Source organism: Callionymus lyra, chromosome 19, assembly GCF_982586985.1.
Source record: "Callionymus lyra chromosome 19, fCalLyr1.hap1.1, whole genome shotgun sequence".
Taxonomy (NCBI): Eukaryota; Metazoa; Chordata; class Actinopteri; order Syngnathiformes; family Callionymidae; genus Callionymus; species Callionymus lyra.
The window spans coordinates 3,469,941-3,484,600 of NC_141836.1; the positions used below are offsets into that span (position 1 = coordinate 3,469,941).

Sequence of the window (14,660 nt, forward strand, 5' to 3'; positions counted from 1 at the left end):
CACATTGAATTTATTCACACACACATACACACACATACATTCATACACACAACCACATATGCAAGCACACATTCATGAAGACACACACACTCACACTCACGAATACACACACGTCCACATGCACATACACAACCACATACACATCCAATATACGCATACTCTCAAAAACACACACAAACATATACACACACATATACACATTCACACCCCTATTTACACACACACATATACACACACATTTACACAAACACATATATACAGTATAAAAACACAAATAGAAAAAAGAAAATCAACACACGAAAATACACACATCCCTAAATGCGTTTTTGTTCTTTTTCTTTTATGTTTATTATATTTTTTCCACACATATAGTCCTAAAGATGTGACATCATATAGAAAAACAACAACATTAGAAAAAACACAACAATGACATAAATAAATAAAAGAAGAAGAACTAAACTTCCTAAAGAACTAAACTAAACTAAGGCTTTTCCTTAATTTTCTGGAACTCCTGTGTGTGTTATCAGTTTTGTCTTGTCCTTTAAAGTATATATTTTATTGAATTTTGTTTTGATTGTTTAAGCGCTTTGTGACCCTGGTCTAGAAAAGCACTGTATAAATATAATTGACTTACTTACTTACTTACTAAACACTTTAAATAGAACGACGACTGAAATGTTCTTGTTGATCCACCGTGAGATGGTTTGGTTTGAAGAACTCGATGTTCCTGGATTAAAACCTTCATGACTCGAGGATCGTCAGTGAAAAGGTTGTTTTAAATGAAATGAATCCATCAGGATTGAACCGTCAGTCGATCGATGCACACGTGACGCTCGTGAGCTCCGGCTGCTCTTTCACACGGTGACACACATCGTGGATCAGGGTTCACTGACCCGCCAGTGTTCCCTCCACGTATTTGTCGTCGTGTTGTTTCACCTTCAGCCCAGTTTCTCTCTCGGTGAGTTTGGACGGAGATGTTCAGTGAAGGTCCGACGACGTGATGTAACAGAACTCAGTGACTGTTTAATCGTGTGCAACAGGAAGAGGTTTTTGTTCTGAGTACTGGGAAGTGTTTGCTGGGATAGAAGACGAGCTCACGTTCTGAGAAGGAGTCTGTTTGCACGGCTTTAATCTGGGAACTCCGGTTTCCTCCCGCAGTCCAGGAACGTGCAGAGGTTCTTTAAAAAAATACTTAAGAATTTTCTTAGGCATAAGTGTGTGTGTGAATGGTTGTGTGTATTTGTGTGCCCTGCGACAGACTGGCGCCTGTATCCTCTCGTCCTCAGTCGTAACTGCTTTCATTTGTTTTCAAACCAAAATATGTCCAAACATCATCTTTAAAAGCTGCTGGACTCACTGTATCCTCTCGTTCTCAGTTGTAACTGCTTTAATTTGTTTTCAAACCAAAATATGTCCAAACATCATCTTTAAAAGCTGCTGGACTCACTGTATCCTCTCGTTCTCAGTTGTAACTGCTTTAATTTGTTTTCAAACCAAAATATGTCCAAACATCAGCTTTAAAAGCTTCTGGAGTCACAGTATCCTCTCGTCCTCAGTCATCATCTGAATCTCGTTGGATTTCATTTGTCCTTCAGCTCGGGAAGGAAGTATTTACTTGTGCCTTTTTAATGTAAAAAGTATAAAATTTATAAAAAGTAAATAAATGATGCCTCAACACTGGACAAGAAGAAAAGAAGGGCGTGGAGGTCTACTACTGCAGCCGCAACACAACACCATTTCTAGAATGAAGGAACCACAAATGACAGTCAGGGATCGAACCCAGGACCTTAGATTCATTGTTGCTGTTAACAGTGTCATGTGTGCGACTCTGTACAAACTACACAGAGAACATGAAACTAATAATAGCTAGAAAAACAGAAATAATTACCACAGAAAACAAACCAACATCATTTACCCAGAAACACCTTTTTGTTCTTCCTCAGCAGAGGAACATTCTCTTTCTTCACCTCTCTCTCTTTGTCTCTGTCTCTCTCTCTCTCTCTCTCTCTCCCTCTCTCTCTCTCTCTTTGTCTCTGTCTCTGTCTTTGTCTCTCTCTCTCTCTCTCTCTCTTTGTCTCTCTCTCTCTCTCTTTCTCTCTCTCTCTCTCTCTCTCTCTCTCTCTCTCTCTCTCTCTCTCTCTCTCTCTCTCTCTCTCTCTCTCTCTCTCGCGGCTATATTGACTTCCACGGAACACTCGGCTCCTTCTAAACAAACGAGATTAAAAAAAAACGAAGAGATGTTTAAATGTTTGGCCTCAGGACGAGTGAAGTTGTATTTCATGTTCACAGGCTTCGACACCAGCGTCTTCTAAACATGTTTTTAATAGAATCGGTGTTTATTGAAATCACTCCTGCAGTGATTGACTGTGTGAAGTGTGAAGGTCCGTGTGGCTCTGGTGGAACATTTACGATGACGTTCTCAATAACTGCTGCTCCTCAGAGAAGTTCAGCGAGAGAAGCTGCTTCTGACTCGACCGTGAAAATCTGCTGCCAGTGAAGAAGCATCTGATGAGGATCGAAGTCACTTTATTATGACTCTCGTGGTTCATGGTTCTGGTCTCTCCGGGCTTCATGGAGACAAAATAAGACTCAATATTTAAAACATGTTCTTTGACCTGGAATGAAGTGTTTCCAAACCGTCTCTCCGAACCTTGATCTGGAGTACAAGAGCTTCTGCATCATCTTCTGGGAGAGCTGACAAACCAGTCCTGGCTGCGTCCCACTCGTCCTCTGTCCCTCGCTTTCTCACCGAGTCGCTTTGGCTCCGGCCTCACGGGTCCGTCCTGTGCCAGGTTTTTTTTTATGTAACGCTTGTTTTCACTCGTCGCTCTATTTGTTTAGCTTTTCAACCCTTCATCTGTTATCATCCCTCGTTCACTTCGTTCTTATGCTTATCTGATGCTCTTCCTGCAGCAGATCAGCTCAGTGTGAAGCAGGAGAAGAGTTTTGATGCAGTTTTAACTACATACATGTATATATAGATCAGTGGTGAAAGTTATGATACACTTCTAACTACATACATGTATATATAGATCAGTAGTGAAAGTTTTGATACACTTCTAACTACATACATGTATATATAGATCAGTGGTGAAAGTTTTGATACACTTCTAACTACATACATGTATATATAGATCAGTAGTGAAAGTTATGATACACTTCTAACTACATACATGTATATATAGATCAGTAGTGAAAGTTATGATACACTTCTAACTACATACATGTATATATAGATCAGTAGTGAAAGTTATGATACACTTCTAACTACATACATGTATATATAGATCAGTAGTGAAAGTTATGATACACTTCTAACTACATACATGTATATATAGATCAGTAGTGAAAGTTATGATACACTTCTAACTACATACATGTATATATAGATCAGTAGTGAAAGTTATGATACACTTCTAACTACATACATGTATATATAGATCAGTAGTGAAAGTTATGATACACTTCTAACTACATACATGTATATATAGATCAGTAGTGAAAGTTATGATACACTTCTAACTACATACATGTATATATAGATCAGTAGTGAAAGTTATGATACACTTCTAACTACATACATGTATATATAGATCAGTAGTGAAAGTTTTGATACACTTCTAACTACATACATGTATATATAGATCAGTAGTGAAAGTTATGATACACTTCTAACTACATACATGTATATATAGATCATTAGTGAAAGTTATGATACACTTCTAACTACATACATGTATATATAGATCAGTAGTGAAAGTTATGATACACTTCTAACTACATACATGTATATATAGATCAGTAGTGAAAGTTATGATACACTTCTAACTACATACATGTATATATAGATCAGTAGTGAAAGTTATGATACACTTCTAACTACATACATGTATATATAGATCAGTAGTGAAAGTTATGATACACTTCTAACTACATACATGTATATATAGATCAGTAGTGAAAGTTATGATACACTTCTAACTACATACATGTATATATAGATCAGTAGTGAAAGTTTTGATACACTTCTAACTACATACATGTATATATAGATCAGTGGTGAAAGTTATGATACACTTCTAACTACATACATGTATATATAGATCAGTAGTGAAAGTTATGATACACTTCTAACCACATACATGTATATATAGATCAGTAGTGAAAGTTATGATACACTTCTAACTACATACATGTATATATAGATCATTAGTGAAAGTTATGATACACTTCTAACTACATACATGTATATATAGATCAGTAGTGAAAGTTATGATACACTTCTAACTACATACATGTATATATAGATCAGTGGTGAAAGTTATGATACACTTCTAACTACATACATGTATATATAGATCATTAGTGAAAGTTTTGATACACTTCTAACTACATACATGTATATATAGATCAGTGGTGAAAGTTATGATACACTTCTAACTACATACATGTATATATAGATCAGTAGTGAAAGTTATGATACACTTCTAACTACATACATGTATATATAGATCAGTGGTGAAAGTTATGATACACTTCTAACTACATACATGTATATATAGATCAGTAGTGAAAGTTATGATACACTTCTAACTACATACATGTATATATAGATCAGTAGTGAAAGTTATGATACACTTCTAACTACATACATGTATATATAGATCAGTAGTGAAAGTTATGATACACTTCTAACTACATACATGTATATATAGATCATTAGTGAAAGTTATGATACACTTCTAACTACATACATGTATATATAGATCAGTGGTGAAAGTTATGATACACTTCTAACTACATACATGTATATATAGATCAGTGGTGAAAGTTATGATACACTTCTAACTACATACATGTATATATAGATCAGTGGTGAAAGTTATGATACACTTCTAACTACATACATGTATATATAGATCAGTAGTGAAAGTTATGATACACTTCTAACTACATACATGTATATATAGATCATTAGTGAAAGTTATGATACACTTCTAACTACATACATGTATATATAGATCATTAGTGAAAGTTTTGATACACTTCTAACTACATACATGTATATATAGATCAGTAGTGAAAGTTATGATACACTTCTAACTACATACATGTATATATAGATCAGTAGTGAAAGTTTTGATACACTTCTAACTACATACATGTATATATAGATCAGTAGTGAAAGTTATGATACACTTCTAACTACATACATGTATATATAGATCATTAGTGAAAGTTTTGATACACTTCTAACTACATACATGTATATATAGATCAGTAGTGAAAGTTATGATACACTTCTAACTACATACATGTATATATAGATCAGTAGTGAAAGTTATGATACACTTCTAACTACATACATGTATATATAGATCAGTAGTGAAAGTTATGATACACTTCTAACTACATACATGTATATATAGATCAGTAGTGAAAGTTATGATACACTTCTAACTACATACATGTATATATAGATCATTAGTGAAAGTTATGATACACTTCTAACTACATACATGTATATATAGATCATTAGTGAAAGTTTTGATACACTTCTAACTACATACATGTATATATAGATCAGTAGTGAAAGTTATGATACACTTCTAACTACATACATGTATATATAGATCATTAGTGAAAGTTATGATACACTTCTAACTACATACATGTATATATAGATCATTAGTGAAAGTTTTGATACACTTCTAACTACATACATGTATATATAGATCAGTAGTGAAAGTTATGATACACTTCTAACTACATACATGTATATATAGATCAGTAGTGAAAGTTTTGATACACTTCTAACTACATACATGTATATATAGATCAGTAGTGAAAGTTATGATACACTTCTAACTACATACATGTATATATAGATCATTAGTGAAAGTTTTGATACACTTCTAACTACATACATGTATATATAGATCAGTAGTGAAAGTTATGATACACTTCTAACTACATACATGTATATATAGATCATTAGTGAAAGTTATGATACACTTCTAACTACATACATGTATATATAGATCAGTAGTGAAAGTTATGATACACTTCTAACTACATACATGTATATATAGATCAGTAGTGAAAGTTATGATACACTTCTAACTACATACATGTATATATAGATCAGTAGTGAAAGTTATGATACACTTCTAACTACATACATGTATATATAGATCAGTAGTGAAAGTTATGATACACTTCTAACTACATACATGTATATATAGATCATTAGTGAAAGTTATGATACACTTCTAACTACATACATGTATATATAGATCAGTGGTGAAAGTTATGATACACTTCTAACTACATACATGTATATATAGATCAGTGGTGAAAGTTATGATACACTTCTAACTACATACATGTATATATAGATCAGTGGTGAAAGTTATGATACACTTCTAACTACATACATGTATATATAGATCAGTAGTGAAAGTTATGATACACTTCTAACTACATACATGTATATATAGATCAGTAGTGAAAGTTATGATACACTTCTAACTACATACATGTATATATAGATCAGTAGTGAAAGTTTTGATACACTTCTAACTACATACATGTATATATAGATCAGTAGTGAAAGTTATGATACACTTCTAACTACATACATGTATATATAGATCAGTAGTGAAAGTTATGATACACTTCTAACTACATACATGTATATATAGATCAGTAGTGAAAGTTATGATACACTTCTAACTACATACATGTATATATAGATCAGTAGTGAAAGTTTTGATACACTTCTAACTACATACATGTATATATAGATCATTAGTGAAAGTTTTGATACACTTCTAACTACATACATGTATATATAGATCATTACTGAAAGTTATGATACACTTCTAACTACATACATGTATATATAGATCAGTAGTGAAAGTTTTGATACACTTCTAACTACATACATGTATATATAGATCAGTAGTGAAAGTTATGATACACTTCTAACTACATACATGTATATATAGATCAGTAGTGAAAGTTTTGATACACTTCTAACTACATACATGTATATATAGATCAGTAGTGAAAGTTATGATACACTTCTAACTACATACATGTATATATAGATCATTACTGAAAGTTATGATACACTTCTAACTACATACATGTATATATAGATCAGTAGTGAAAGTTATGATACACTTCTAACTACATACATGTATATATAGATCATTAGTGAAAGTTATGATACACTTCTAACTACATACATGTATATATAGATCAGTAGTGAAAGTTATGATACACTTCTAACTACATACATGTATATATAGATCAGTAGTGAAAGTTATGATACACTTCTAACTACATACATGTATATATAGATCATTAGTGAAAGTTATGATACACTTCTAACTACATACATGTATATATAGATCAGTAGTGAAAGTTATGATACACTTCTAACTACATACATGTATATATAGATCAGTGGTGAAAGTTATGATACACTTCTAACTACATACATGTATATATAGATCAGTGGTGAAAGTTATGATACACTTCTAACTACATACATGTATATATAGATCAGTGGTGAAAGTTATGATACACTTCTAACTACATACATGTATATATAGATCAGTAGTGAAAGTTATGATACACTTCTAACTACATACATGTATATATAGATCAGTAGTGAAAGTTATGATACACTTCTAACTACATACATGTATATATAGATCAGTAGTGAAAGTTTTGATACACTTCTAACTACATACATGTATATATAGATCAGTAGTGAAAGTTATGATACACTTCTAACTACATACATGTATATATAGATCAGTAGTGAAAGTTATGATACACTTCTAACTACATACATGTATATATAGATCAGTAGTGAAAGTTATGATACACTTCTAACTACATACATGTATATATAGATCAGTAGTGAAAGTTTTGATACACTTCTAACTACATACATGTATATATAGATCATTAGTGAAAGTTTTGATACACTTCTAACTACATACATGTATATATAGATCATTACTGAAAGTTATGATACACTTCTAACTACATACATGTATATATAGATCAGTAGTGAAAGTTTTGATACACTTCTAACTACATACATGTATATATAGATCAGTAGTGAAAGTTATGATACACTTCTAACTACATACATGTATATATAGATCAGTAGTGAAAGTTTTGATACACTTCTAACTACATACATGTATATATAGATCAGTAGTGAAAGTTATGATACACTTCTACACAGGTAATAATCAATAGAAAAACTACAAGTTACATTTAAAATCATATGATCCAAACGTTTACAGTTCAGCCAGTTCTTAATTGAGGTCTTGAAGGTCTTCTTGTGGGAGGAGGCCCCGGGGCAGACCCAGGATTAGCCGACTCTCACACAGTCATGTGTGTCATTATGGAATTATTATAGGAACAAGGACAACGACACAGAAACTAAACATTAAAGCCGAATATGAAACACATGAAGTGGATGTGAAACCAGCGACAGAGGATCAAGTCATGTTGTGTTGACCTCACGTTGACCTCTAGTGACACTGAGGAATCCAAGTGTAGTTGATGACGATCAGGACATTTACAGATCGTGTTGAAGCCAGAGTTTGATTCTGATCCTCTCGGGCTCCGGTGGGAAGAGTTTCTTGTTTCCCTGCGGAGGCCCCGAGCTGATGAATATTCACCGCGCTCACAAAGACTCACAATTAGATTTCCAGCCACGGACGCACACTCTGTGTGAGGCCGGTTCCCTCAAAACCTTCCCTTCACACACTGAGGGAGTCTGTGATTTATTGTCACCCCGACATCAGAGGTCAGGGTCTTCTCTCTCACCCCCTCCCTCCCTGCAACACAAACGCACAACAGTGTGAACAAAAGACGGTCTTGTGAGCATCTCACTGGTTTCCCCGCCCAGAACCTTCTCACCTACTTGGCCTGATCTTCACACGGTTACCGAGTCGACCCTGGTGATGTCATGACATTGATTCACTTCAACATTTGATTTCATATTGTTTAACTTTAGATGGATTATTTTATAAAGACGAGCAGAAATGTAAAGATGTATTTAAAGTCTTTAAACCTCATGAAGACCATGGAAGTGGACGTTCTTGATCCGTGTTTGTCCTCCAGGGCGGCGCCATCGCCATCCTGTCGGCCTGTGAGAGCGACTTCGCCGGACTCGTCCTGATCGGTCCGTTGGTCAACGTCAGCGCAGAGACGGCCACGCCGTTCAAGGTGAGACGATCGTTTCCCTGGGTCACGACCTTCACTGACGACCTCCGTCTGTTGTTCTTCCAGGTGTTTATGGTGAAGGTCATGAGCGTCCTGGTCCCCAGTTTACCCATCGGGTCCATCGAGTCCAAGTTTGTCTCCAGAGACCCTAAAGCGGTGAGAAGAACGTGTGTGTCAACAATGTGTCGAACAATGGAGGGAAGATGTGTGACCTTGAGTGACCTTGAGTGACCTTGAGTGACCTTGAGTGACCTCTGTGATCCAGGAAGTGTTGATGATGAACAAACAATAGTTTCTGACGCAAACTTCAACCAACTTGATTGAAACACAATATGAACTGAACAAAACAAACCACACAATACAAACTACACAATATAATCTACAAAATATAAACTGTACAATATAAACAACACAATTTAAACTGTAAATTACAAACTACACAATGTAAACTGAACATGCAAACTACACAATATAAACTGTACAATACAAATTAGACAATATAATCTACAAATTATAAACTGTACAATACAAACTACACAATATGAACTGGTCTCGAAAAGCGCTATATAAATAAATATTACTTACTTACTTACTTACAATACAAACTACACAATATAAACTGTACAATACAAATTAGACAATATAATCTACAAATTATAAACTGTACAATACAAACTACACAATATAAACTACACAAAACAAACTAGACAATATAATCTACAAATTATAAACTGTACAATACAAACTACACAATATAAACTACACAAAACAAACTAGACAATATAATCTACAAATTATAAACTGTACAATACAAACTACACAATATAAAAGACACAATACAAAAGACACAATATAAACAACATAATATTAAATAAACATTATAAACTACACAATATAAAAGACACAATACAAACAACATAATATTAAAAACACAATATAAACTACACAATATAAAAGACACAATAGAAACAACATAATATTAAATTCACATTATAAACGACCCAATATAAAAGACACAATATAAACAAGATATATTAAATACACACTATAAACTACACAATATAAAAGACACAATATAAACAACATAATATTAAATAAACATTATAAACTACACAATATAAAAGACACAATATAAACAACATAATATTAAAAACACAATATAAACTACACAATATAAAAGACACAATATAAACAACATAATATTAAAAACACAATATAAACTACACAATATAAACAACATAATATTAAAAACACAATATAAACGACCCAATATAAAAGACACAATATAAACAAGATATATTAAATACACACTATAAACTACACAATATAAAAGACACAATATAAACTACACAATATAAAAGATACAATATAAACAAGATAATATTAAACACGCAATAAAAAAGCTACACTATATAAACAAGATAATATTAAACACGCAATAAAAAAGCTACACTATATAAACAAGATAATATTAAACACGCAATAAAAAAGCTACACTATATAAACAAGATAATATTAAACACACAATAAAAAAGCTACACTATATAAACAAGATAATATTAAACACACAATAAAAAAGCTACACTATATAAACAAGATAAGATTAAACACACAATAAAAAAGCTACACTATATAAACAAGATAATATTAAACACACAATAAAAAAGCTACACAATATAAACAAGATAATATTAAACACACAATAAAAAAGCTACACTATATAAACAAGATAATATTAAACACACAATAAAAAAGCTACACTATATAAACAAGATAATATTAAACACACAATAAAAAAGCCACACTATATAAACAAGATAATATTAAACACACAATAAAAAAGCTACACAATATAAACAAGATAATATTAAACACACAATAAAAAAGCTACACTATATAAACAAGATAATATTAAACACACAATAAAAAAGCTACACTATATAAACAAGATAATATTAAACACACAATAAAAAAGCTACACTATATAAACAAGATAATATTAAACACACAATAAAAAAGCTACACTATATAAACAAGATAATATTAAACACGCAATAAAAAAGCTACACTATATAAACAAGATAATATTAAACACACAATAAAAAAGCTACACTATATAAACAAGATAATATTAAACACACAATAAAAAAGCTACACAATATAAACAAGATAATATTAAACACACAATAAAAAAGCTACACTATATAAACAAGATAATATTAAACACACAATAAAAAAGCTACACTATATAAACAAGATAATATTAAACACACAATAAAAAAGCTACACAATATAAACAAGATAATATTAAACACACAATAAAAAAGCTACACTATATAAACAAGATAATATTAAACACACAATAAAAAAGCTACACTATATAAACAAGATAATATTAAACACACAATAAAAAAGCTACACTATATAAACAAGATAATATTAAACACACAATAAAAAAGCTACACTATATAAACAAGATAATATTAAACACACAATAAAAAAGCTACACTATATAAACAAGATAAGATTAAACACACAATAAAAAAGCTACACTATATAAACAAGATAATATTAAACACGCAATAAAAAAGCTACACTATATAAACAAGATAATACTAAACACACAATAAAAAAGCTACACTATATAAACAAGATAATATTAAACACACAATAAAAAAGCTACACTATATAAACAAGATAATATTAAACACACAATAAAAAAGCTACACTATATAAACAAGATAATATTAAACACACAATAAAAAAGCTACACTATATAAACAAGATAATATTAAACACACAATAAAAAAGCTACACTATATAAACTACACTCAGAGTCTAAACGTTTACCTTCAGGTACAGAAGCGTTTGTTCACATCAACGTTCTGTTTGAGTCTCGTCTCCTGCTGAGTCTTGTTTCTTTTCATCTCTGCAGGTTTTTCTCTCGACTCGCAGTCTTTCCATGTTTTCTCTCGTCTCCTGTTTCCTGCTTTTGTCTTTTTCCGAGAAACTAATCTTTTAGTTTGACTTTCATCCAACTCAGTGAACATCTGTTCCTGTGAGGCTGAAGTTCTTCAGTGATTCTCTTCAGATGGTTCTGTCTTCACCTCATGATCCGTCAACAACATCAACGTCATTCCTCTCCCTCCCACCAGGTGGCGGACTTTGAGACGGACAAGCTGGTGTACCGGGGCAGGATGCGCGTGTCGTTCGGGATGCAGCTGATGTCGGCGTGCGCCTCCATCCTGGAGAAGATGCCGACCATGACCTTCCCGTTCTACATCCTGCACGGCAGCGAAGACAAGCTGTGTGACATTGAAGGATCCAAGATGATGCACGAGAAGTCAGGCTCCACCGACAAGAAGCTGAAGGTGAGTCATGTGACCTCCTCAGAGGGAGAATGTATAATATATTGTTATACTGTAGTAACAAGGATGTATGTGTAGTGTTGTGTAGTAACAAGGATATATGTGTAGTATTGTCCAGTACTTGACTCTGGTGTTGTGATAGTGTAGTAACAAGTATATATGTGTAGTATTGTCCAGTACTTGACTCTGGTGTTGTGATAGTGTAGTAACAAGTATATATGTGTAGTATTGTCCAGTACTTGACTCTGGTGTTGTGATAGTGTAGTAACAAGTATATATGTGTAGTATTGTCCAGTACTTGACTCTGGTGTTGTGATAGTGTAGTAACAAGTATAAATGTGTAGTATTGTTGAGTACTTGACTCTGGTGCTGTGATAGTGTAGTAACAAGTATATATGTGTAGTATTGTGGAGTACTTGACTCTGGTGTTGTGATAGTGTAGTAACAAGTATATATGTGTAGTATTGTCCAGTACTTGACTCTGGTGTTGTGATAGTGTAGTAACAAGTATATATGTGTAGTATTGTCCAGTACTTGACTCTGGTGTTGTGATAGTGTAGTAACAAGTATATATGTGTAGTATTGTGGAGTACTTGACTCTGGTGTTGTGATAGTGTAGTAACAAGTATATATGTGTAGTATTGTCCAGTACTTGACTCTGGTGTTGTGATAGTGTAGTAACAAGTATATATGTGTAGTATTGTCCAGTACTTGACTCTGGTGTTGTGATAGTGTAGTAACAAGTATATATGTGTAGTATTGTCCAGTACTTGACTCTGGTGTTGTGATAGTGTAGTAACAAGGATATATGTGTAGTATTGTCCAGTACTTGACTCTGGTGTTGTGATAGTGTAGTAACAAGTATATATGTGTAGTATTGTCCAGTACTTGACTCTGGTGTTGTGATAGTGTAGTAACAAGTATATATGTATAGTATTGTCCAGTACTTGACTCTGGTGTTGTGATAGTGTAGTAACAGGTATATATTTGTAGTATTGTCCAGTACTTGACTCTGGTGTTGTGATAGTGTAGTAACAAGTATAAATGTGTAGTATTGTCCAGTACTTGACTCTGGTGTTGTGATAGTGTAGTAACAAGTATATATGTGTAGTATTGTCCAGTACTTGACTCTGGTGTTGTAGTATTTACAGACCACATGACTCTTGACGAAGTCGTAACTGCTTTCATTTGTTTTCAAACCAAAATATGTCCAAACATCGGCTTTAAAAGCTGCTGGACTCACTGTATCCTCTCGTCCTCAGTCATCACCAGGATTTTATTGGTCCTTAAGGACTGCTGCCATCTAGAAGCAGGAAGGACATTTATTTGAAACAAACTTTATTGACATATAAACTATAACAGAAATGTGAGACAAATAAATAAAACGATTGAAAACCAACATTTAAAAAATAGATCTAAACTATTTTTCATAGTAATTGTAACAAAAGATGTAAATTATTTGATTAGATTCACACTTTGTTGAAATGTAAACGATACAATTCAAATGTATGATTTAACAAGCAAAATTTAATGTTTTTTTTAATGAAGTTAAAAATCATAATAATGTCAAACATTGACGTTTCTCTCAGAATCAAATCCTTCGATGCGTGTCGACGGGAATCGAACCGACAGCCTCTCACTCTCTGACTCTCTGTGCTCTAGATCTACGAGGGCGCCTACCACGTCCTCCACCACGAGCTGCCCGAGGTCACCGAGTCGGTGCTGAGGGAAATCACGGGCTGGATCTCGGACCGGATCCCGGCCTGAAGATCCGAGCTGAGCCAGAAGACGTTTGTCCAGCAGGTGTCGTTGCTTCGAACTCGTCGTCTCTTTTGATATCAACGTGCAATAAACTCACGACATTCCTGCTTCCAATGGAGAGAAGCGAGAGAATCTACTCCTTCATCCTTCTTTTCTCTTTCATCTGAAGAGATGTGAACAAAACATACATTTTATTTGTGTTTGTCTGAGAGGTTGACCCCTGACCTTTGCTCGACCTTGAGGGTCAAGGTCGCGTGTTACACTATTGGGACG

The 14,660-nt window shown here is 33.2% G+C and overlaps 1 protein-coding gene across 1 annotated transcript in view; it reads left to right on the top strand.

Annotated features, from left to right (window-relative positions):
- mgll (monoglyceride lipase) overlaps nt 1–14,660 on the top strand; it is a 33,483-nt gene that overhangs the window by 17,201 nt on the left and 1,622 nt on the right. The window contains exons 4-7 of the mRNA XM_087781343.1: nt 9,157–9,261; nt 9,325–9,414; nt 12,414–12,629; nt 14,289–14,660. The exon at nt 14,289–14,660 is cut by the window's right edge and continues 1,622 nt beyond it. Coding sequence (XP_087637469.1) covers nt 9,157–9,261; nt 9,325–9,414; nt 12,414–12,629; nt 14,289–14,393 — 516 coding nt within the window. The 3' untranslated portion in view covers nt 14,394–14,660. The remainder of the gene's footprint in view (nt 1–9,156; nt 9,262–9,324; nt 9,415–12,413; nt 12,630–14,288) is intronic.